This window comes from Dicentrarchus labrax, unplaced genomic scaffold (assembly GCF_905237075.1).
Source record: "Dicentrarchus labrax unplaced genomic scaffold, dlabrax2021, whole genome shotgun sequence".
Taxonomy (NCBI): Eukaryota; Metazoa; Chordata; class Actinopteri; family Moronidae; genus Dicentrarchus; species Dicentrarchus labrax.
In genome coordinates this window covers 21,116,573-21,139,406 of record NW_026136703.1, presented here as the reverse complement: position 1 = coordinate 21,139,406, position 22,834 = coordinate 21,116,573, and the positions used below count along the sequence as shown (strand labels likewise).

Sequence of the window (22,834 nt, the reverse complement as noted above, 5' to 3'; positions counted from 1 at the left end):
AAGACGTAGTCTGAAAGTTTTAAGAATGTGGGGTAGGGAATGTCTATTAGACTCAGTGTGTATGACACTAATAAGAGAGCTGCTGTTTGTCTAACCTCAGCACAAAGCACACACTGTGCCATCATGCTAATAGCGATCTACACAAGGAACACTATGCTTGGGTCAGAATTGTCACTCCATGGAAACTCACCATGGTTACACTGAATGAGGAAGGCAGACAACATCTCTTATGCAGCCCCACACACACACACACACACACACACACACACACACACACACACACACACACACACACACACACACACACACACACACACACACACACACACACAATAATGAAGAAAGCCTAATGTCTGGAGAACTACACCCAACACAATCTCAATTTGGTAAACTCTATTGTTACGCTCTTGCAAATAGGCCAGACAGCAGCTATCCAGTGAAGGGAGCATGATATATGGTTTCCGCTGTAAGTGTGTTCCTCACACATCCAAAAACTTAGTTCAGTTATCACTTAAACAATCCAAAGCAAAAATAAGAGCACCTATATTCGGGCTAGGGCTATATCAGTATATTCTGCAGATAAGTCACAAAATAGAGTGCATGTGTAAACAAGTGGAGTAATCAGTACCATTAAATGTGGACAGGGTTAAACAACATTTCCCAGGATGCATTTCAGAGTCACTACATTGATTTAAATGTAAAATATGGACTAGTAGTATACCAGACAGAATGCAATGTGTACAGTATGTTGGATCGCTGTGTGTAGTACATACCCCGCAGGGAAGCAGCAGTGGCATCCTGAGGCTCAGTGAAAGCTGCCTGGTTGGGCAGACTGTTTCTGGAGCGGGTCACCGATTCCAGCTGGGATGCCCGACCCAGCAGGGAAGCGGCGTCAAGGACTTCCCCTTCTTTGGCTTCCAGGTCCGACTTGGAGGTGGTAAGAGGTCGAGGCCCAGCTGGAGCTCCTAGGCGGCCGGGATCATTAAGGCAGGCAGCCGTACCACTGTCCAAACTCAACACTCTCGCATGCGTTTTGGCACTGCCTGTGCTGGGGGTTCGGCGGGAGGTGCGCCTCTTCCCTCCAGTTCGCACTCCTGCCTCAGATCCTGCCGCAGCTTTTACTGTGGAGGAGGAGGAGGAGGCGGCTGCATTGGCTGCTGTGTGCTTGGCTTTCAGGGCCCTGTAGCAGCCCTCTGGTGAGTGGCAGGAGCGGGAGGTGGTGCTAGATGAGCTGTCTGTGCTTAGGTGGTGGGTGGAGTGGAGACTTGAGGCACAGCTAAGTTCACTCTGATCGCTGGAGTCTTCCTCTCCACCCCCAGTAAACACAGCACTACAAGGCTTGGCCATACCACGCAAAGACATGTAGTCCCGGTGACGGCTGGCATCAAAGCTACTTGCCCTTTTCTTGCCGGTCCGCCGGCGTCCACTGCGCCCTGCTGACAGGGAGGAAGTCCTCTGAACAATGTTGGCTGACTTTGGTTGAATGTCATCTTTCACCTGCTCCTGCTCCTGCTCCGTGGCAGCTACACCTGTTGAGCCATCAGCACTGGTCCTTATGCCAGGCTCTTCCTGGCACCTGCCAGGTTCTACCAGCTCTTTGGCTGCAGAGGATGGTGTGTCAGTAGGTTGTTTAGCAGTCAGCTCATTGGCATGAGGGTTTTTATTGGCCTCTCTGGAGGGAAGGTTGCTGAGACCTCGAGAGCTAATACTGCCCAGGCTAGAAGTCCTGCCATCTGCAGGAGCAGATACAGCATCTCCTCTGTCCCGTACACGTTCATCTCCTGAAAGCGAGAGCAGGCTCTCCACATGTGTAGAGCTGGTCTGTTCACTATGAAAGCTGCTGACAGTGCTGTTGGTGTCCCGGTCTGTGCCACTGCAGTAGCTCTCAGTTGAGCCACTACTGCGAGTACTCAGACTCCTCAGGCTATCAGCACTGCGCTCCCCTCCCTGGGACTTTCCTCCTCCTCCACCAGAGCCTTTCCCCGCACCACCCATCTCCACTTGATACAGTCCTGAGCTACCTTCTCCTGCCTCCCTGGAGGCTGAGCGGGCTACTTTGCGCGGTTCTTTGTGCCTATAACACTCTATCCCCGAAGTGGAGGGCACAGCTTGGTCCTGCTGGTACAGCCGCTCAGCCCCCTCTCTACCACACACCCCTGGCTTGTGAGGTCTGGCAGTCTCCAGCTCACACACAGGGTCAAGGCCACCTCTCCTGGGTGGAGGGTACAGAGCAAAGTCTGGTAGACACGGGTCGGGGAAAGCAGAACCCGCCGAGCTAGAGGTCCGTGGCAGCCCCCGAGAACGGAGCTCCTTCCTAAAGGTCTGAGATTGCATGGATGCATGAGTGGCCACTTCTGTGTCACAGGAGGAGTGTGACAGGCTGAAGTGATAAGCAGCAGAGTTACAGAGATCAGCAGGCTCCCTGGACAGCTCTGAAGGACACAAGGAGGTTGACGGCTGCAAGGAGGCGAAGGAGTCATTGGGAACAAGGCAGTACATCTTTGCGTCCGATAGCAGATCTAAATGGACACAAAGAAAATTAACATTAAGGACTGTGTTGAAAAGTCAAAGCCAGTGAGATGAGAAAGACGTGTTTGTATGTGATAGCCTTGTTTACCATGATCATGGCTGCAGCTCTCAACAAGAGTCAAACTAATGTCGTCTGAAGTCTTTCCCACATCTCCTGCAAAGATAGGAAGAAAGCAATTAAGAGATGACATGTTTAATCAATTATTAATACATTGACAACCACTAACACTGGAAACACATAAACTGGCCTCCACACAGCGTAAAGAAATACATACAGAATCACGTCTTCTGAGAGTTGCGTACCTACAACCAAAGATGATGCCCTGATGGCTGTACAAGATGACCTTTGATCAAAGATTTAAATGTTTACAAGGATCTTCCTTTCAATCACTCTATCTTAAATCCTGCAGGTCTTACATGATTTCCTGTGAGTTTGTGATGGACAGTCTGAGAGGATGGAATCCTTGAAGGGAAGAAGATTAAAACGCTAAACCCCAGCAGAGCCCTTGTCCCACTTCAGACCATTTCCTGTCATCGCAAACTGCCAGCTAATTAGAATGGCATCGAACAGACTCACTGAATTATTCAGACGACGCAGCCGCCTCGGTCTAACACTCAGTACAATGGCCTCAAAGCAACGCTACAAGTTCATTTATTGTCTTCTTCTCAGTATTCCAATAAAGAGCTCCAGGAGAATGACTCCCAATGCTGGGCCTTTTTTTTTTTTTTTTCTTCAAGCTCAGCAGTGCCTGTCTAAATCTGCCTCGTCTTGGTGTGACTGTTGAGGTCATGGTAATGCTGAGTCAGACTACATCTCCCGGGCAGCTGGGGTGATCATGGTCAGTGATGTGGTGATCCCGCAAAAAGGAAATGCATCACATGGCCGCAAAGAAGACTGTAAAACCAAAACTGTGAATGTGCTTGTAACAAGTCAGTTCTTTCCACTTCAAAATGAATGTGAGTTTCATACACAGAGAACAGCCATTTGGCAAATTATTTAAGTACACATGAAAAGGTAGTCATAGTTACCTTTGGCTACTGTTGCTCTTCCATGGGTGGATGCAATCTGAAATTTTAATAAAAAAATAAGTCAAGGAAACTTCTATCAAAAACTGGAGTAAAAACATTCACTAAACTGACGAGGCGTGTGATCATTAGAGAATAAAACATCCAAAGAAAGACACTGTTTGTGTTATTACACACAGCTGGCGCCTCTTCACTGTCAGAGAAAACTTTTGGCTTCCCTTCCCGCTCGGTACGCAGCAGCTGAGCAGAACATGCAGGCTGATTAGCGACTCAAGGACGCGCAGTACAAAGGCGTAGAACACAGCACCGATGGGGATTCAGAGGTTAAATATATCTCACAGAATAAAACAGCTAAAGAATATTAAAGGAGATATCAGCTGACAGCAAGCGACGTGACGATCATACCTAATGAAAACCCACACACACACACACACACACACACACACACACACACACACACACACACACACACACACACACACACACACACACACACACACACACACACACACACACACACACACACACTTACAGTTACAGCTACAGTTACAGTAAGCACTACTAGATGTTACACCAAAATGAGAGAAGGTATAAAAACTGCCAGGACTCAGCAGATGATGCATGTTTGTGGGAAGATTAAAGGTTTTCCCAGTAGCGTGTAGTGGTAGTTTACTGATTCTTCATCAGTGATTTACACAACAATTTTGAGAATAAAAAAAATCAACAAGTGAATGTTTTGGATGCTTCAGATGTAGTTCAGTTTGAAATGTAAACACAATTTTTCTTGTCATCTGAAAGTAAGTCACTACTTTCGACTCAATTTCCATTAAAAAGAGACACTAGAATCCTCTATGTTTCTATCACAAAGTAGATCTCATATTTGTTTTTCTTAATTGAGGCAGATAATGAATTACTCCCTAAAATAGTCACGTATTTATAGTGCATAAATTTGTGACAGTAAATATAGTGCACTACAGAGTAGTAATTATTTTAGTTGATTATAGTTACAGTATTTTTAATAAAAATTTAGTCTATAAAATGTCAGAATATGGAGGAAAATACCTTCCCTGCTATCCCAAATTATCCAAAGATTTTTTACAATGATATAGAAGTGTAAGAGCCATTCCTTACATATTAGAAGCTTGGACTGCAGATCAGAGTTTCCCTTATAAATAAATGACTCAAATAATTCATCTATAATTTACATTGTTGAAAATCAAATCAATTGTATGTTGAGCAACTAATCGATTAATTGATAATTTCTTAGCTAGATTACATAAGGAGTCATTTTTGGACTCAGTTGGTGCAGGCCAGAACATTACAGGACCTCACTTTTAATGCAGACAAGAAGTACATTTTGACAGTAAACTATAATAATGCTGACGTTTGTATAATGAAAAATCAATAAAAACACTCTTTAAAAACAAACAGTAGACAGACAGTAAATACAGCGTTGACCTAAGTATTTAACAGATGTGTATTTGCCTTTTCGTCTTAAAAAGAAGAGGAGAAAGGTTATAATGAGGGGCATCTTTATATACAGCGCGGCAGGCAGCAGGTCAGTGCTCTCCTTTACCTGCTGGTTTGACTCCATCCCAATATAGGAGTTCCTGGAACTGCAGTCCACCGGTGGAGTCTCTTGCCTGATGAAGTCTGCCATCTCAATACCCCCTCCAGGGTCCCTGTACAGACACACAAACACATGCATACACTTGTATTACCAGCACAGGCACAGCACACTCCCTCCCTTAAATCTGAATGGCTGGTAGAGAGGGAAAAGTGCCATTCATCTTGCTCAGGTGATGTGTACAGTAGGTTCTGGTATACCTCATATATATGTCCTTCCCTTCAATCAGTACACCGGACTCAATTTAGAGATAAATACATCTTGTAACTTCATTAAACGGGCCTGTATTTTACATCATTTTATAAGGATTTAACTGAAGGAGCAAAAACAGATGACAGCATCCATGTAGATTTTCCTCCGGGCCTATATTTAGTCCGGACGTGCTTGTTTAACCAGTTGGTATGTCGAAACAAACAACTTGCCAGGGATTGTCTATAAATCATTTCCATACGCCAAAAATGTTTCATAACGGGTCAAACCACAACACAAACACTCCAAGTAATGAACTACAACACGTACAACACGTAGAGCGGATGAACGGAGGCTGGAAAAAGGACCAGTCAGGGGAAAATGTGGGTGGGTGGTGGTTCAAAAAAACACCTTAATCAACTTCAGCTCGGCTTCTCTACTCTACTGTAAACTCAAACAACCTGGAATGTAACTCCAGATGTGTGGGCAAAGCTGCAACTGCGTCTGCCCCTGTGGTCGAGGGCTCTCATTCTTCTTGTTGCCTTTCCCCTCTCTCAGCGTCCTGCTAAGCACTCTCTCAGGAATGTGAATGTGAGTCACCTCTTCGAGTCATGGGCAGTAAAGTGCTGGAACCTCACTGGCTTTTGTTCCTTCTGAATGAGAGCTAAACTATCAACAACAAAAAAAAAAAGGTCTGAAGACTGGCATTCGGGGTTGGACAAACACATTATTTTGTCCTTTTTAATATGTTAAGTGCTTGTAATTTAATGTAACTGCTGAAATGATCGATGTAAATTACTTTTTCCAACTTGTGTAATTCAGATTTGGTTGTTAATGCTGTTGTTTCATTTTTGTTAAACCCAATGTGAACGGACAAGGAAACCCGCAAAGTCCTGCAATACCACCACCACCACGCAAAACATAACCTTTACACTAATGAGATCCTTAATCACCACCATTAAAGGATTAATTAGCCCATATTTCATTGTCAACACACAACGCAATGCAACATATGGGTTGCATATTGATCTCTGTACCTGTGAGCTTTGAGGATATTCAGTAAGTTTGAGAAAGAACTGCTTTTTCCAAACCAGGTAAGGTGCACCAAAATCTATTCGGACCATCTACTCTATACAGAAACCTTTGGCATAGCAGTTATAATAAGTTCTATTGTGTCATTTTATGAGCCAATGTCCATGTGTCTACGCACAAAGTGGGACATAAGACACACAAATACCACTCTAACGATGTATGACTCTGCATAACATGCAACACTGCAGCAGAGCAGAACAAAAAAAAAAAAAAAGAGTGAGACTAAATGAAAACCCAGCAGTACAGTATATATTGGGTACAGCTGAAAGAGAAATGTTCTTTTAAAAAAATGGTACCCTGTGGAGTTTTTTTTACCACTAGTAGCACTCTGGGGGTATATTTTTGTGAGTGGTCCCCCGGTTTTGTTGGTTCTCACACACAAGCATATGGGTGACGCGATACACGCTCACACTGCAGTATATCACTGGTCTATAAGTGGCTGTAACACACCAAGAAACAGCAATGCACCAGCAAAAGCCGGGAGGAAAAAACACCGCTAGCAAGTATACGTAAATGTAAACAATGCAAAAGATAAATAAATAAATAAACTAAATAGGCTTTGAAAATGCTTTATCAGGAAGGAAATGCAGTCCACTCATTTGTTAAGCCTCAAGGATACAAACACTGTGTTTCGACGAGTAACACTGAATGTAAACAGAAACATTGTCTACAAGAAAAACTCCACAGGGCACCTTTGTATGCTTCATATGAACAAAGTAAGTGTTCAGTGTCAGAAAAAACCAAGAAACAATCTTTTAATGCATCTGAAAACAAAGCTCAACAACACACCTCTTAGCACAAGCAATACTGTGGCCAGTTTTATTAAATTAAAAGCAATTAAAATGGGGAAATAACTGATTCCTGAATGACTGAGCCTACAATAACCTCTCGCCTCTGTGTGCAGGTCTCTCTCCCAACTGCCCCTCACTGCTGCTATTATAGCTACAAGTCTTTAAAGCAACACACTGATTCTCCTTGTAGCAGCCTGTGTCTTTCTACGTGTCCCAACTCGAGGGCTAGACCTTTGACCTCAGCTCCAATACACAACACCAGATTATATCACCTTTAAATGGATTGACTGACTCCACAGCCACGATCATCGATCAGGAAGCACGACGTCTTCTACTTAACACACGATACTCCTACACAGCCCTTACAGCATACTTTTTCTGCCTCATCATCTGAGCAGCGTCTTTGTCCAACATCTCCGGATATCCAATCCACCACCGGCCTGCGTGAGACATTAACTTACCCCGGGCCATTGCTGTCCTCCCGACGGGTGACACCGCCATCATTAGCCCCCTCAGTGCCACCTCTGCTGCCCTGACTCTCCTTGGCCTGGTGCTCCACCACCTCCCCCTCATCCAGGGCATGGTGGAGGCGGTAATTCACCATCTTCAGCAGCAGGAACATGGCAGCAATCACACCACAGTAGATTCCCACAATCACCATGGTTGGCTGCAGGGCCTGGGATTAGAGACAGAAGCAGAAGTCAACAATGTGGGGCGGAGAGGAACAGGATGACGCTGACTGCACTCATACTAGCAACATAAGCGCTGCACCCTGCTTTCCTTCCTGTTGCATTTTATGCTTATTTTATTTGCTTTATCTATCTGAAGGGCAAAGGAGTGATATCATAATGTAATATTATTATGACTGCCCAAGTTTGTGCTTTGATTAAGGACTTTCAAAAAAGGAAGGAGAGATGCATTTTCTCTATTTTTTTTTCATGCTCTCACCGGCAACTGACACTTTTATCCAAAAACACAATGAGACAGCAGGTAATGAGTTTATTAATTTCTTGCTGAAGGACATTCGGTCATGAGGGGTGACAGTCGACACATGAAGCGCTGACAGAACTCAAATCGGTGAATCACAACCAACTACTGCATCCGAGTTAGTTCCCCTTAACCCAGCTGAAAGAAATGTAAATGCATTGTTGTACCCATTATGCCAATTACTTATGACGCACACTGGCAGCATTTAAAAAAAAACAAACAACTGCATTCAATGATCATTTTAACGTGTCTTTTTTTTTAACAGAGAAGCTGCCGAGGAAGGAGGCTATTACCTGTGTGTGTTTACCACAAAGGTGTCTGAGCTCCATCTTCTGCGTCTCTGTTGTCCTTGAGATATCCCGCTGCATCTGTTTGCAGTTATTACAAACAGCAGCACCACTCAGACCTGTGGCTCAATATAAACCACAGAGCTGACCGGCGTATTTCCACGCCAGGAATAGAGCGGAAACCACAAACCCCGATTTGAAACATCAGCTTCTCAATATAGAAGTTAGTATGCTTAGCAAACAGCCATTTCCTGACCTGAGTTTGTAAAAAAAATATATAAATAAATAAATAAAAGCTGTGTTTGATAAACACTAGTGAACACACTGATATTTCAACCTATCTGGATTCCACAGCTACATTTGTGGGGACTAAACCACCATAAATAACATGCACAGGTGGACTACAACTACAATGAGCTGTCAGGTCCCTTTTTTTTTTTTTTTTTTTTTTGACAGTTCAGAGGGCAAAGCTATGTGTGCAAAAGTAAACACAAACAGGGCAAACAAAGACCTCTGGTGGCAAACAGCAGCCAGGGCAAATTGAATGAGCTCCTTGAACATTAAAGTTGCCAGATTAGTGTTACATCCCTGTCAGCTGTGCTCTTGCAGTCACAGCTGGTAGCTTCTGAAAACTGGTGATACCGCAAATCACTACCGACGGGAGGAAAACAACTAGATAAGAGAGTGGGGGGGGTGGGGTAGTGTGTGTGTGTGTGTGTGTGTAGAGAGAGAGAGGGGGGGGGAATTAAATTCACCGATTACAGCCTGACACAGTGTCATCGACTGTTAATATCCTGCATCACTTTGATAAAAAAGCAAAGCATCCAAACAAAAGCGCAATCTGGTCCAATCTAGTTGGTGGATGGTACTTTAAAAAAAAAAAAAAAAAAAAAAAAAAAAAAGAGGGCAGCCATTTAAAGATCATTTTATCAATTTCGTCTCCTGAAAGAAGCTAATACGCTTATAACTCAACCAATCTCGTGTTTTTACAGAATATTTTGACTGCAGTGGAAATATCCCCCGACGTTTGGTGACTTTAAAGCAGACGTTACATTGACTGGCGCTCCAGATAATAGACCGAGACCGACCGTTAGTATCCAACTGGCAGCGAACCTAACGGACACTAACTTGGCGTTGTCAACAGCCGGTTTAAAGAGAAACATGGATGAAGAGACTATAAAAGAGAGGGAGAGAGGGTTTAAAAAGAAACTCACCATGTACAGCGTGAAGGGGAAACACAGCAGAAACAGCCAGATGTAGAGATGTAAAGCGTTGACGAATGTATTTTGATCGGGGTCGTAGTACCATCCGCCTGTGACTGAAGCCCAGACCCCCTGCCTCAGGATCTGGAGAGTCTGCGACCCCATGTTTGTTTCTTTCTTTCTTCTTCCCAAACCGACGAATCCGAGCGGAACCCGACCACCAACGGGAACAACCGGGGTGACACGCTGGCTCAGTCGTCGCTGAACATGACAAACGGCGCTATGTTTTCAGACACTGGCCCCGAGAATCCCCTCTGCAGCCATCTTCTCTGCTGCTAGCTAGCCAGCCAGCTGGGGCACTGTTTCCAGTCCTCCACAGAGGAGACTCCTATCCCACCACGCCCTGCGAGAAACTTCTTCTTCGTGGCATCGTTTCGCGGTAGGAGCCGGCAAACGCGGCCAGCTGTCCACATTGAATAACAATATAATGTTATATTTTTTTTAATATAATAATAGTGATTTACTGTTAGTGTCTGCGCCCGTTTGACCCGGACTTGACTCCACGCAGAGGTGGTAGAAATTAAAATGGATTATTAGGGCAATTAGGAGCTCGGAGCAAATGTGACCTAATGGCGACACCTGCTGGTCAAACTGTGGCATTGTCTGCTGAGTTTATACCCTTTTCTTTTTTCTTTCTAAAAAGGTACAATTTAAATACTATTTATGTAAAAGTACATAAGTATAAAAAGTACTTGTACTGCAGAGAAAGTGCCCCTGTGACTTTATGTAGTCTATATTTCATTATTAGATTATTAGTGTGTAAACAAGCAACAGTGTAAGTTCAGGTGGAGCTAGTTTTTATATTTATACAGTTTTGGTGCTTTAATCCAGTGTTTCCCCAACTCAGATGGTCTCTAATATTATTTAAAATATTGTTCAACTGCTGCATTACTTTTTTTTTTTTAACAATGCAGTGTGTTTTATAAGCTTGTGCTTTTTAATGATAAATCTTTATCTGTAAATTAACCAGTGACTCCAGCTGTTATGTGCAGTGGAGTAAAAACTATATTCCCCCCTGAAATGTAGTGAATTAAAACTATAAAAGGACATAAACTGGTAAAATACAAGTGCCTCTAGATTGTATGTAACTACAGTACTTTCCAGCAAGGTTGAATAATATAAATGCTTTGAGTTATGAGTTGTTGATCATGAGTCAGCTACAGTTGTATTGTATTTTAGATGATATTTTGTTCAGATCATGAAGAAAAACTGTGATCAAGCATGACTCGAGATAACCTGTCAACAATCAAACACATGAGGATACAGAAGCTGATACATTTTAATACAAAAACACAAAACACAGAGAATTCTTTACAACAAAAAAAACAACAAACAGATGAAAGTGTTTGAAATTAAAGAGAGGTGCTCAAATCAAGAATCCTTTTTTTGCTTTTTCAGATGAGATAATGCTTCATGACAAATCACCCTGAAAAGCAGACTGGGAATTAAACTGTCCTCTGAAGTCACTACCACACAAATATTATGCTGATGTCAACCGTAAACCGACACTAATGCTGAGGTCAGCTTATCATCAAAAAACCTCATCCTTAGCGAATACTGCTAAATGCCTGCTGACATCAAGCATTTAACCCCCTGTGCGTAGTACAGCTGCCTGAAGTGTCCATGATGCCAAACCCATCACGTGTGCAGGACTAAGGTTACAGTGTAAAAGTAGTCCTGGCACCGAGACAAGCAACTGACGCTTCTTGTGCCAGCTCATTATTAGCATCCTGTAAACCGATCAAATGGGCAGAGTGAAAAGGGAACAAAAATATTCCCAAGCTGTTCTCCGAGTTAGTGCTGTAGGACTTCACATTTCCTTGCTCCATCTTCTCAGAGTGCGGGAAGAATGTCACTGTAGCCTTGCTCTCTTCTCGGGAGGCGGTTTGCTTGGTGGAGCTGGGGCGGAGGACTTTGTGGCTGGTTCTCTTTCCTCTTGTTTTACAGTTTCTGTGGGGGGTTCGGGCTCTTTCTTCACCTCAACTGCAATACAAGAACATGCAATTAGAGGAAAACTCCAAATCTGAACACCATCTACCACGGACAATATTACACGTAGACCCTGGGTTATAGGTGGGGTAAGCAATTCTAGGTAATGGGATTCTAATCCAATATACTTTCTTTCAAATACAGCAAATATTCCCTCACAGTCTGCCAGCTTTCTGCTCTGTGTTTGAAAAAAAATCTGGTGTTTGTACACAGCCCTGTCTCTGTAAATGGGAAACAAACAAAGTGGATCGGACCAAGCCACACACAACACTAACTTGTTATTCCCGCCAGGGTTTGTGTGTCAAGTAACGTTACCTTACTTGCCCACGGACATTCGGCGTACTAGTTTGCCAAGATATGCTGTTGTTGTGATGTTAGCTATAGTAGCAGGGGAGTTGTGAGTGTTGCTGTCTGGAGCTGGTGCGCTGGCTCTGGGAAACTGTCTCATCTTCGCTGCATGTTAACTGTGCAGAAGCAACTTTAGCGACAGTTTGCAAACCCACAACATGGTTTAACGTTAGTAACGGTACTTGCTGTGCCATTCGTTTGCACTGTATTATGGTCATGGATTTGGATTTCTCCAGAAGGAATTTACAGCCCTTTCAATGTTAAACCCTGATGTCCACAGACACTATTTATTATGTAACTTCAGGAACTGAATGTAATGTAACTGATCATACCTGGAATAGGCTTCTCCCCAGGCTTAGGCTACAATTGCAGAAAGAAAAACAATGTTATTTAAATCCAATCACATTAACATGAAATTATTTCTACTATAAGAAATTTCAAATAAAAAGACAGAGAAAATGTACCAATAATATCTGTTTCAAGTCGATGTAACATTTACCTGGTAGAATGTTGGTGGGAACTTGGACCTGAGGTCCAGAAGCAGTGTGTCAACACGGTGCCTCTGAAACAGTGAACTCGGTTCCTCTTTCTTCTTAGACTTGGGCTTGGTTTTTTCTGTTAAACAGGAGTTTTGTTAATCAGCATCTGCCAAAGTCATCATATTAAACTTGAACTTATTATTATAAACACTTTGGGATCACTGAGTGCCCATAGCTCTGACTCTTGTAGTCTAATATCTGTGATCTCATTACAGGAATTATTCCATTGCTAATTAGAGTACCACATAAATGTCTGAACTGTAAAATTCAAATCAAGTGCCAAAGCCTAACCTCTCTCCTCCTGGTCCTTAAAGTGCCACCAGTATCCTTTGGAAGGGTGATAGCGGCAGTATGACATGGCCTCATCAAAAGCAGACTGGATTCCATGGACTGCAGAAAGCTAAAACATATGTGACTGTTGTTACTCACAATAAAACCAGTCCACACATCAACCCCCCCCTTCAACTGCCTTTAAAATACACAGTTCCCAATGTATTTTATAGGATAGTACTATAGATTCTCACCGCTCTGGAGCTGATAACTGTTCCCAGGTCTGGGGCCTGATACACCACTCCTGCTATGATGTAGTAGTCAGCCATGGGAATGACTGGAGGATGAAAACATACAGTAGAAGTGGCAAGATATAAATCAATCAATCAATCAAAGACAAATTTAATAACTGACATTTCATTAAAATGACTGTTTCAGATGGCTGTATTATCAGTGTCCTGTCACCAGTAACCAGTTATATGCAGCTGGATAATGATAGGGAGGACACCTGTGGTCAGCTGTATCACTGATACACCTGATACACTCATTAGGCTGCTTATCTTATGCTCTCCTTTGTTTGCCCTCTTTCCCTCTGGGAGACGCTACATGACTCTCCGTTCCAGGACCAGCTTATTCCCCTCAGCTGTTACCTTGATGAACTCTACACCTCGGTGATAGCTGCCACCCCTGAATGCCCTCTGACCCCCTACACACCTTCCTCCAGCGGCTGAACTTTTACAATACAACGGTCTCTCCCTCGCCGTTCACTTAACAATTATACTAGGTCTGTCTCTACACTTACCCATACATATTTATACTACTGTCTACGCAGTATGTATCTGATCCATAGTGTATACACTGTATTTATATCAAGCTCCCAGCTGTTTATTCTGCATATGTCACACTGCCATTACTAGTACTTATACCTTCACTGTGTATCTTTTTGTTTATGCTGTATATGTTACATCTACCCCTTACTGTTTATCTACACATTCGTACATACTTTGCAACTGTATTTGATTGTCTATGTGCAATGACAATAAAGTTGGATTTAAAACATGCACCTTGTACACTGACTGACGAGTATGCCACAATTAAATTATTTGAAAATTCAATAAGACGCTCACACTGCTCACCTTGTGTTGGTGACTGCCTCTGTTGTTTACGGATTATGTAAAGAATTGGCTCCTGAGCATGAAGAAGAATGTACTCCACTCCCACCATCTGACTGAAAATAAGACAGAGACAATGTTTGCTTTTTGTTGTGCGTATATTACGACACATTTTCAGCTGGAAAAATATATTTCTAACCTTTACAACAGTATAAGTCTTAATAACTATTATATGTGTGTGTAATTTTTGGTTTTGTACAAGGTCCACAAATTAATTAATTAGCATGAATCATACAACACATTCAGTATCTTTTTTTGAGCTCTTAGATTAATGTGACAGTTTATTCCTTTATTTCATTTATGTGCAACTCTCTTCCAAGTAACACCAAATCACACTGTGAAAGATAAACTTACTTCAGATGTTCCAGAGTCAGCCGCTGCATCTTCACTACCTCATTATTACAGGTTCGGTCATAGAAGGGGTTGCTTCTCTCCGAGAAGTAGTCCAGTACATTTCCAGGGTTAAGTATCGGTACCCAACCGCTGTCCACCCAGGATATCCCGAGAAGGTTGTCTACAAATTGAACAATACATTTTACTAATATTCTGAGCTGAGGGCTGGATCATTTCTTGTACATTTACATATGTTACGTGTGAGGTTTGAACTGATATTAGGATTTTACTGAATGCTTTTAGGTTTCAGGTTATAATGTGTCGCTCTGTATTAAAAAGTATAATAATAAATAAAATAAAAAAAGAGCTTCAATCTGGACTTAATGATCATCCGTGAACAATTAATGTAGCTGTTTTGATTTTTCTTTGGAGCATCTCAGCAGTCGACAGGAAGAGACTCGACAAACTGATTAAGAAGGGCAGCTCTGTCCTGGGTTGCCCCCCTCGACTCAGTGCAGGTGGACAATGTCTCCCACCGCATGCAGGACACCATCAGTACACTGAGCAGCTCCTTCAGCGACAGACTCCCTCACCCCAAACGTGTGAAAGGAGAGATATCGTAGGTCCTTCCTTCCTGCTGCTGTCAGACAGTTTTACAACCAGCACTGCTCCCAGTAGACCCCCCCCCCCCTCTGCATCAACAATAATAATAATAATAATGTGCAATAACGACTGTGCAATCTATTGCCCATGTGCAACTGCTGCTACTATTATTTGTATTATTTGTGTTATCTGTTGTTGTAAATAGTGTTTTTATTATTTCTCGACTCTTACTGTTTATTTATAACATTTATCCCCATTGTGGGACAAATAAAGGAATATCTATCCATCAATCTATCTATCTAATTCTTTTATTTAGTTTTGTGAATATTTGGCCAATTTGCTTATAACAAAACCAAATCAAGTCAAATCATTCTCCTTTGCATTTAGCCTAATGTTAACCCAGTTTCTCCAACATAAATACGCCGCAGCCGCTTTATAATCACACATACTATACTTACTACCGACACCAGCAGCAATCACAGACACAAAGAACATTTTAAAGAAGTCATTTCAACCAGAGCTGCAGTGAAAGGAGGTCATTATCTTCCGGTGTGAGCAGTTCACAGTGACGGAAACACTGCTAGAGGTTCTGTGTGATGTGATTTGTCGCTTTAATGGATCATTTGCGAAAGAAAACTGACCGTTCTGGCAGCCGGCCATCGTTAGCAGCATTAGCCGACGAGCTAATCAGAGCGGAGGAGATGCTAATCGTTAGCTTCTGAGCTAAATGAACAAGTGGAAGCTTCCGAGAGCAAATCAGCAAACACAAAACGTTTACTATTAACTATCACTACAAGGGGGGGAAAAAAACAGGAAAAAAAACCAACTGGAATTGACTTTCTATTAACTAATACAGCGACTTAGCTGTTAGCTGTTAGCTACATCTGAAATCCACCGCCGCCATGATGTAAACAGATTGTCTCACATAAACGACGTCAGCGCTGTGCTTTCAGGTCGTGGTTTGATGACGCCGTCGTCTTGATTAGTTAAATTGGTTAAATTGGAAATGTAAAGTCATTTTGAGAAAATAAATAATCATTTTAAACGTTTTATTATTATTTTAATATTTTATAACTATATATATTTGGTACATGGAAACACACGCTGATTCAAAATGTCACTATTAGTCTGAATTACATAGTAATTTTTAAAAAAAACCTAATTTGGCAATGTTTTATCCAGACTTTAATTTCTTATAAACCATTCAATTGAACTGCATTAGAGAGATGAAGTGTCTGTGCCTCTTTCATGACAACAGCTGTGCATCTTGGTCCCAGTTTAAAGGCGTGTGATATTGCAGACATCATATTTAATAGCGTCCATGGTCCATGGTCTTTATTTCTGATCAGCAGCATTTGCTCCAGAGAGCTGAAATTCCAGAGACACACCCAGACAGCTGTGTTCATTGCCCTGTGAGTGTGACGGGACAGATGGATTTAAGCGTGGTGAATACACAAGCTTTACACAGCCACTGTTGATAAAATGGCAGTTAAAATGAGAGGCTCTTTTGTAAGAGCAAAGGGACGACCGTATTCATCACCTAGCTGTCTGCTCCCCTCTTCATAATAGAGGCTCGTAACACTATTACCCAGCATAAACCCCGGTTTGAATGACATCATAGCCTGTCATTAGGGACTGTAGCCTGTCATGAGTCTGTCCAAAGTGGCTGCGCAGAATGGGAGCAGTCAGAGGGGACAGCAGGCTGCTCGGGCGAGAGACGACATGCTGGATGATCTTTATCTGATGCATCTGAGTAGGGATGACTGCATTCCTCCAATTTGAGATAATAGAAAGAGACTGAAAGGAATATTTAAGTGGAAGGAGAGGGTTGATATCCACTGCATAATCAAGCGGTCCTCTTACTGGGAGATGTTTGGTTTTAGGAGGCTGAAATATTACCTTGCAATGATCTTGCATAAGAGGCCCAGAGAGACAGAAAAATCAGATAAAATGAGTCATTCATTAGTCATAAAAGGTTTTGTCTTTTATTTGGTATATAAGTCCTACACGACAAGAAACACACAATATATTGAAAGTCTATTAAGGCAGGACAATATTTCACTGTACATATTTATGATTAAAAATTCAAAACAATTAGCCTAAGGCTCGCTAAATACATGATTACAATCTCTCTTTATGAATAAAACATCCACATTGTCTACAGAGAAAACACTGGCTGGTTTCAAATAAAAAGTGTGTCCAGTTCGCAAACAAACTGATAATGACATTATCTCCAAATAAACAGGTGATCAAACCTCTCCTCTTCCTGCTGGAGGACCCCCATGGGACCACTGGCCTTGAATTTATCGACCAATCGGCTCATCGGATGGGAAAAATACGAGAACAGGCTACAACGGAGGAGCGCGCATCGCACAGGGTTGCGCACAGACAAACGTAGCTGCGACACTGGCGAGGCGAAGACGCGACTATACGGCCGAGAAGATGCAGTGAAGGAGCCTCAATTTCCCCTGCTAATTTACAGCCGGGCCAGTCAGGGCAGCTTTAATCTAATAACGTCGAAAATGAGCGTGATCCAGGCTGGGCACGACGGCAGGGTGGACGGTGGCAAAGGCAGCCACACCGACAACGGCGGCGGCTCCCCGAGGCTCCAGCAGTGCGCTCAGCCTCCCAACAGCAGCAGCAGCCGGACCAAAGATGCCAGATACCAGCAGCAGCTCCAGCAGCAGAGGCATCATGGTGGGTCGATGCTGAAGCAGCCATCCCACAACGAGCCAGCCGACGTCGTGAGGCGGGCGCTGGACTTCAAGTGCCAAGGCACCCAGTGCTACAAGGATAAGAAGTACCGAGAGGCGATTGGCAAGTATCACCGCGCTCTGCTGGAGATAAAGGGGCTGTGCAGGGTGCTGGGGGATCCGGACACCAGCTCCAAGCCCCCGTCTCCCCTCCTGCCGACCATCAGCAAGTCCAGCACGCTGACAGATGAGCAAAAGGGGGCCATGGAGAATGCAGAGCTGGAGTGTTACAACAGCTTGGCCGGTGAGAGTCGTTTCTCTCTCACACACATACACACACACACACACATACACACACACACACACACACACACACACACACACACACACACACACACACACACACACACACACACACACACACACACATTTATCTGTTCTCTTTTCAACAGAGAGATAGATACTGGGAATACTCCAGAGCTCATGAATGATTCATAAGAGTATGAGTCATTCTCAGGCTTACCCCACTATCCCCCTCACTTTCTTTTCGATATCCACTTCACATTGATGGTGTATTTGTTCGCCCCTTGGCAAATTCAGTCATTATATTTGTTATATATTTAAAAAAAAAAAAAAAAAAAAAGAATCCATCGTATCTTGACAGGACACATATTAGTACTTCTGCTGTATAATGAAATTCAAACATTGGCTCATGCAGTGTTATCAGTAACTTTTCCTCTTCTCCCCACTCCAGCCTGCCTATTGCAAATGGAGCTGGTGAACTATGAACGAGTGAAGGAATACTGTCTGAAAGTGCTTCACAAGGAAGGAAAGAACTTCAAAGCTCTGTACCGGTCCGGCGTGGCCTATTACCACCTAGGAGACTTCCAGAAGGCCCTGTACTACCTGAAGGAGTCACACAAACAGGAACCATCAGGTCAGAACTGAGCTCCGGTACCGCCTCAATGGTCCATTCAATCACACTGTGTTTTCCTCCATGACAAACGTGCAGGTTTACTGTGTCGATGGTTCATTAGGCCACAGGTTCTCCCTTCATTTGGTTTGATGAAAAGGAATCACATCCGTTTGTGATCTTCCTGGCTGACCTGGTCAAGGATCTTATGATAGTGATGAAACAGTTAGTAGATGAATTGATTAGTTGATTGGCAGAATTAACTCCAATGACTTGTGTTTGGGCTAAAAAGAAAATACAAGCTGGTTTCAGACACACAAATGTAAAGAACTTCCTGCTTTTCCGTAGGTACATCCACATTCAATGTTGCTTACAGATGAATGCATCAATAATAATGATCCAGTAATAGAATATATAATAATAGAACTGAACAGTTCTGCTGCATAGTGTAGAGTACTTTCAGCACATTTAGCTGATAATACATTTCTATTTTAACTTAATACAGGGCTTGTAATGGAGTATTTTATACAGTGTAGTATGGCTACTTTTATATAGAATCTGAATATATCTTCCACAAGTGTGTTTGGATATTAGACTCAGAAAGCATGTGGAAGGCATTACTCTGGGTTCTGGTAACTTGTGATGGATGTTAGTTAGGGGGAAGTAAGTAAATTACGACTCAACAATACATAGAATTTGATGGTTGTATCCGTTCAGTAGATTCCCAAAGATCTGAGATGAGATGAACACATACACTGCACTAGATTTATTTGGGATTATCTTGAGCGAAAAGTACACCATCAGAATATTTGAAAAGATTTTGCTTAGTAGTGGCTTAAGTCAAGGAAAAATCTAAATAAGCTAAAATGAAAATGAATGTCCCTGTGTCATACCTGTGTAGGGACAGGTGTTAACCACCTTGGAGAGAGACATATAGGTTTATACTGTGTTGATGGTGACAGGTGGTCAGTCTGGACAGGCAAAGCCAAAGAGTAACGCAGCCGGCAAGAGGTCCCAACAGGCAGGCCCTACAGGTGTTACAGATAACATGAATGATGACTTTGTTCTATCCAAATATCCCATATCCCATATATCCATGATGGTGTGACAGTGAACCAGCATGCACCTGTGCTTTTCATAATGTCAGAATGTCTTAATTAAAAAAGACCTGTAGACAAACGGGCAGGGACCTGAGTGTAAAGGGAGATATATATATATATATATATATAGATATATATATATATATATATGAGGCAGGGCTAATTAGAGTATTGGAAACAGGTGCACAGGTGGGGGCGTAGAAGTCAGGTAATGACTGAAAACAGGAATAACAGGCTAGTGACTGGCAGAATGTCAACAGGAAAAATTATGCAAACATTTTTTAGAGCTGGTTGCAGCCATGACAGTGTTTACATTCAGTGATACTCACTGAAACACATTGTGTCCATCAGGTCGATGTTGAATGCATTTCCTTCCTCGTAAAAAAACATTTGCAAAGCTGACTTTTAAAATAGTTTAAATCCTGCATTGTTTACAACCATGTTTATTAGCTTGCAGTCTTCTTCTTTGCATTTGTTGGTGCTACGTTTCTTTACTTGTTGATGCCACCTGTAGATGGTGGTGGAATAGTCAGCAGGAATGTGTCTTCCACATGCTCGTACCATATAGCACTAATAGTGGCCAAAAACTCCACAGGATACCTTTAATGTTTAAGTTTTATTGATTCTTCTTCGACTGTAACATCTGCTGAGAGAGACTAATGTCATTTTAATTTTCTGGAGACTCATAGAAATTTCTCAGGGACTTGCATTGGTCCAAAGGCCACATTTTGAGAACCATAGCCATGAGAACCACAGCAAAATGAAGCTTCTTACTTGTCTCACTCACACTGCTTTTGTTCCAGTTAAAAAATAAGGTTTGTGATCTCTTTTGTGCTTTTTGAAGGACCAATGAAAGGCTGTTCATCAGAGAAATAATTTAGGACTCATCAACATCAATTTTGGGAAAACATATCTGTTCATATCATACTATTATATCCCACAGCCCTCTTCAGCTCAGATCTCCAAATGGTTCCTCTCTTTTCATTGAGTGCTCGTTGTCATATAAATGTACAATAACGTTTCACTTGATTAACAACATCATTTGGCAGTGTCGTTCCTGTAAGAGCCTTTCAAAACCACACAGGATAAACTAAAAAAAAAAAAAGTCTGGTGTTGAATCTGGAAAATATTTATTCGTAGTTCCTGAAAAATATTTCCAAAAACTACTTCCTGTTGCCATTTTAGTATGTCACATGTACCACCTAGTTCAGTTTAAGAAGATTTATGAGCACATAAATGCTCTATTTCCTGCCTGAGCAGGAAATAAATCAGCCGTTTCCTGTCTTTGTTTTCCAGACACCAATGTCATCCGCTACATCCAGCTGACAGAGATGAAGATTCGCCGGAATGCCCAAAGGGACAAGAAAGAGGCGACATAAGCACTCGCTGTCTGATGACTTCTCACCCGTCATGACTTTCAGCCCTACTGTGTGCCACCCAGACCTTACACACCATGAGTCAGAGGGTCTTGGTGTGAAACGATATTTGTTTGCTTTTGCCTTGCACAGCATCCGGTTGCCAGTTATGTGATTGAACTTGATCATTGTGTGCTTGAAGCATTTTTATTTATTTCTTTTTGAAAAACTGTACCTGATAATGAGTGTCTGTCTCCAAACCCGCCAAAATTTATCTAGTATGAATTCCAAGTATTTTTTAACCTTTACTGATGCACTGCCAGTCCAAACATTGCACATACAGGCCAACACTTGTGATAGAGACAGGAGCAACAAGGTCCTTAGAGTGAATCCAGCATGTCTGAGTGTAACTGTAATTCAGCACGTGCCCTCGCACAAGATGTCTTTTGGCATGGAGTAAATGAGTAACACCACCTACCACTTCTGTCACCGTACTTTGATTTTGAAAGTACAACAAAAGACCAGGATTTTTTTTTTATACTCTCGAATATATCTGAAGTAAAGGTGCTTTCAGTAAGTAGGTTTTTACAAAATGCGTAGTCAAGGACATCAAGAGCACATGGTGGCTAATTGCAGTATAAACTTAAGAGACATATCACAAAATGTAAATAGGCTACTTTATAGAAATCATTAAAAATGTAATGGAGAGGCAAGCTGTCTGTGTTTATTAAAGCCAAAACAAAGCACTTCATTCACAGCATTTTTCTGTATCAACAAGTACTGTATGTTTATTGTAAAGGTATGCGTGTAATAAATGTGTCTATTGATTGAAGTACTTTTGTTGTGCTGTAGCAGTGGATTTCCCTTTAAGTTTTCATTTTCCTCCTATGCTCCTCATAAGCTAAAAGAGATCTATGGAGAAATGCTGATGAAAGCACATGTGTAAATAAATAAGTGAACTCAAAACTGATTGAAATGATTTTCTACCCTTGGCAGCTTAGGTAATAAGTTGGGTCATGGAGTTGATTTTCCAGAAAATGATATAATGAGGCATGGTAGGCAGGAAAAGTGGAAGGATACCTTTAAATTTAATACTTTAAACGAGCAATAACTGATTTTGTGGCCACTTGGGGGCAGCGGAAACTAGCTCTGCACAAATTATTATTACCATTAAAGTTGATATAGTGAACATGTTAGGAAACAGTTGCCTCTTTACGCATTAAGCATTTACCTGAAGCCCAAAACTCACTTTATTTTATCTCTGTTTTGGTCTCCACCGACTCCTGAGGGAACTATGAGGCTCTTTAGCTGCTAAATGCTCCACAGTGTTCACCAGCTAACTGCTAATTGTCTGTTGATTGGTGCTGGGTAGTTTGTGAGTCTCATGAATTAGCATTAGCTACATTCAAGTCACAGTGGTAGCTATCCAATTCTCAAAAAGATAATTTCCTGGCAGCGTTTAACAAACCTAGAAACAGAACTTACCGCTGTTCAGAAGGTATTTCTCAAAGACTCTTCTTCTAACCACCTGGATGAAAAAAGTATTTTGTCTGCTGCTGCTAAAAAAAGACTCCCACCTGGTTGTCAATTGGGACTAATCCAAACCAAGATGGCAGCCAGTCAATTACAATTACTTTTTTACTGACCCTGAACATTTTTCATCCAGATAGTTAGAAGAGTCTGAGGAAAATATCTTTAGAACAGCTGAACGTCTGATTAAACCACCTGC

The 22,834-nt window shown here is 42.2% G+C and overlaps 3 protein-coding genes and 1 long non-coding RNA gene across 6 annotated transcripts in view; 2 read left to right on the top strand and 2 right to left on the bottom strand.

Annotated features, from left to right (window-relative positions):
• The window catches only part of pcnx1 (pecanex 1), a 32,213-nt gene extending 22,134 nt beyond the window's left edge, over positions 1 to 10,079 (bottom strand). For both annotated transcript variants that reach the window (XM_051395998.1, XM_051395999.1), the window contains exons 1-6: positions 9,743 to 10,079; positions 7,716 to 7,930; positions 5,132 to 5,237; positions 3,559 to 3,595; positions 2,618 to 2,683; positions 774 to 2,519 (exon numbers count right to left, since the gene is read on the bottom strand). In XM_051395998.1, the coding sequence (XP_051251958.1) occupies positions 774 to 2,519; positions 2,618 to 2,683; positions 3,559 to 3,595; positions 5,132 to 5,237; positions 7,716 to 7,930; positions 9,743 to 9,895 (2,323 nt within the window). In that variant the 5' untranslated portion in view covers positions 9,896 to 10,079. The remainder of the gene's footprint in view (positions 1 to 773; positions 2,520 to 2,617; positions 2,684 to 3,558; positions 3,596 to 5,131; positions 5,238 to 7,715; positions 7,931 to 9,742) is intronic.
• Positions 10,035 to 13,997, top strand: LOC127361452 (uncharacterized). Its single transcript, XR_007884286.1, has 2 exons — positions 10,035 to 10,169; positions 13,536 to 13,997. It is a non-coding gene; the product is annotated as an uncharacterized LOC127361452 (long non-coding RNA).
• med6 (mediator complex subunit 6) lies at positions 11,052 to 15,920 on the bottom strand. Of its 2 annotated transcripts, none has more exons than XM_051396065.1 (8): positions 15,686 to 15,920; positions 14,463 to 14,622; positions 14,073 to 14,164; positions 13,191 to 13,273; positions 12,958 to 13,066; positions 12,627 to 12,742; positions 12,460 to 12,487; positions 11,052 to 11,773 (listed from the first exon to the last, which is right to left on the bottom strand). In XM_051396065.1, exons 1-8 carry the CDS (start codon positions 15,714 to 15,716, stop codon positions 11,643 to 11,645), a joined length of 750 nt encoding a protein of 249 aa, XP_051252025.1. In that variant the 5' UTR covers positions 15,717 to 15,920; the 3' UTR covers positions 11,052 to 11,642. The 2 variants fall into 2 exon arrangements, with proteins under 2 accessions (XP_051252025.1, XP_051252024.1); XM_051396064.1 differs by lacking the exon at positions 15,686 to 15,920 and adding an exon at positions 15,503 to 15,655.
• Positions 15,921 to 17,289: 1,369 nt separating this feature from the next.
• On the top strand, positions 17,290 to 22,071 carry LOC127361434 (tetratricopeptide repeat protein 9A). Its single transcript, XM_051396057.1, has 3 exons — positions 17,290 to 18,041; positions 18,492 to 18,674; positions 21,047 to 22,071. The coding sequence occupies exons 1-3, from the start codon at positions 17,327 to 17,329 to the stop codon at positions 21,127 to 21,129; spliced, it is 981 nt and encodes a 326-aa protein (XP_051252017.1). The 5' UTR covers positions 17,290 to 17,326; the 3' UTR covers positions 21,130 to 22,071.
• Positions 22,072 to 22,834: the final 763 nt, after the last annotated feature.

Excerpts from the sequence above, each read along its gene's own strand:
- med6 (XM_051396064.1), bottom strand. The coding sequence starts at position 15,539 with ATGTTCTTTGTGTCTGTGATTGCTGCTGGTGTCGGTA. Across the intron at positions 13,067-13,190 it reads CAGTTATCAGCTCCAGAGCG|CTTTCTGCAGTCCATGGAAT; the intron begins GTGAGAATCTAT and ends CATATGTTTTAG. Across the intron at positions 12,488-12,626 it reads TCCCACCAACATTCTACCAG|CCTAAGCCTGGGGAGAAGCC; the intron begins GTAAATGTTACA and ends CTGCAATTGTAG.
- LOC127361434 (XM_051396057.1), top strand. The coding sequence starts at position 17,327 with ATGGGACCACTGGCCTTGAATTTATCGACCAATCGGCTCATCGGATGG. Across the intron at positions 18,042-18,491 it reads GTGTTACAACAGCTTGGCCG|CCTGCCTATTGCAAATGGAG; the intron begins GTGAGAGTCGTT and ends TCCCCACTCCAG. Across the intron at positions 18,675-21,046 it reads ACACAAACAGGAACCATCAG|ACACCAATGTCATCCGCTAC; the intron begins GTCAGAACTGAG and ends TTTGTTTTCCAG.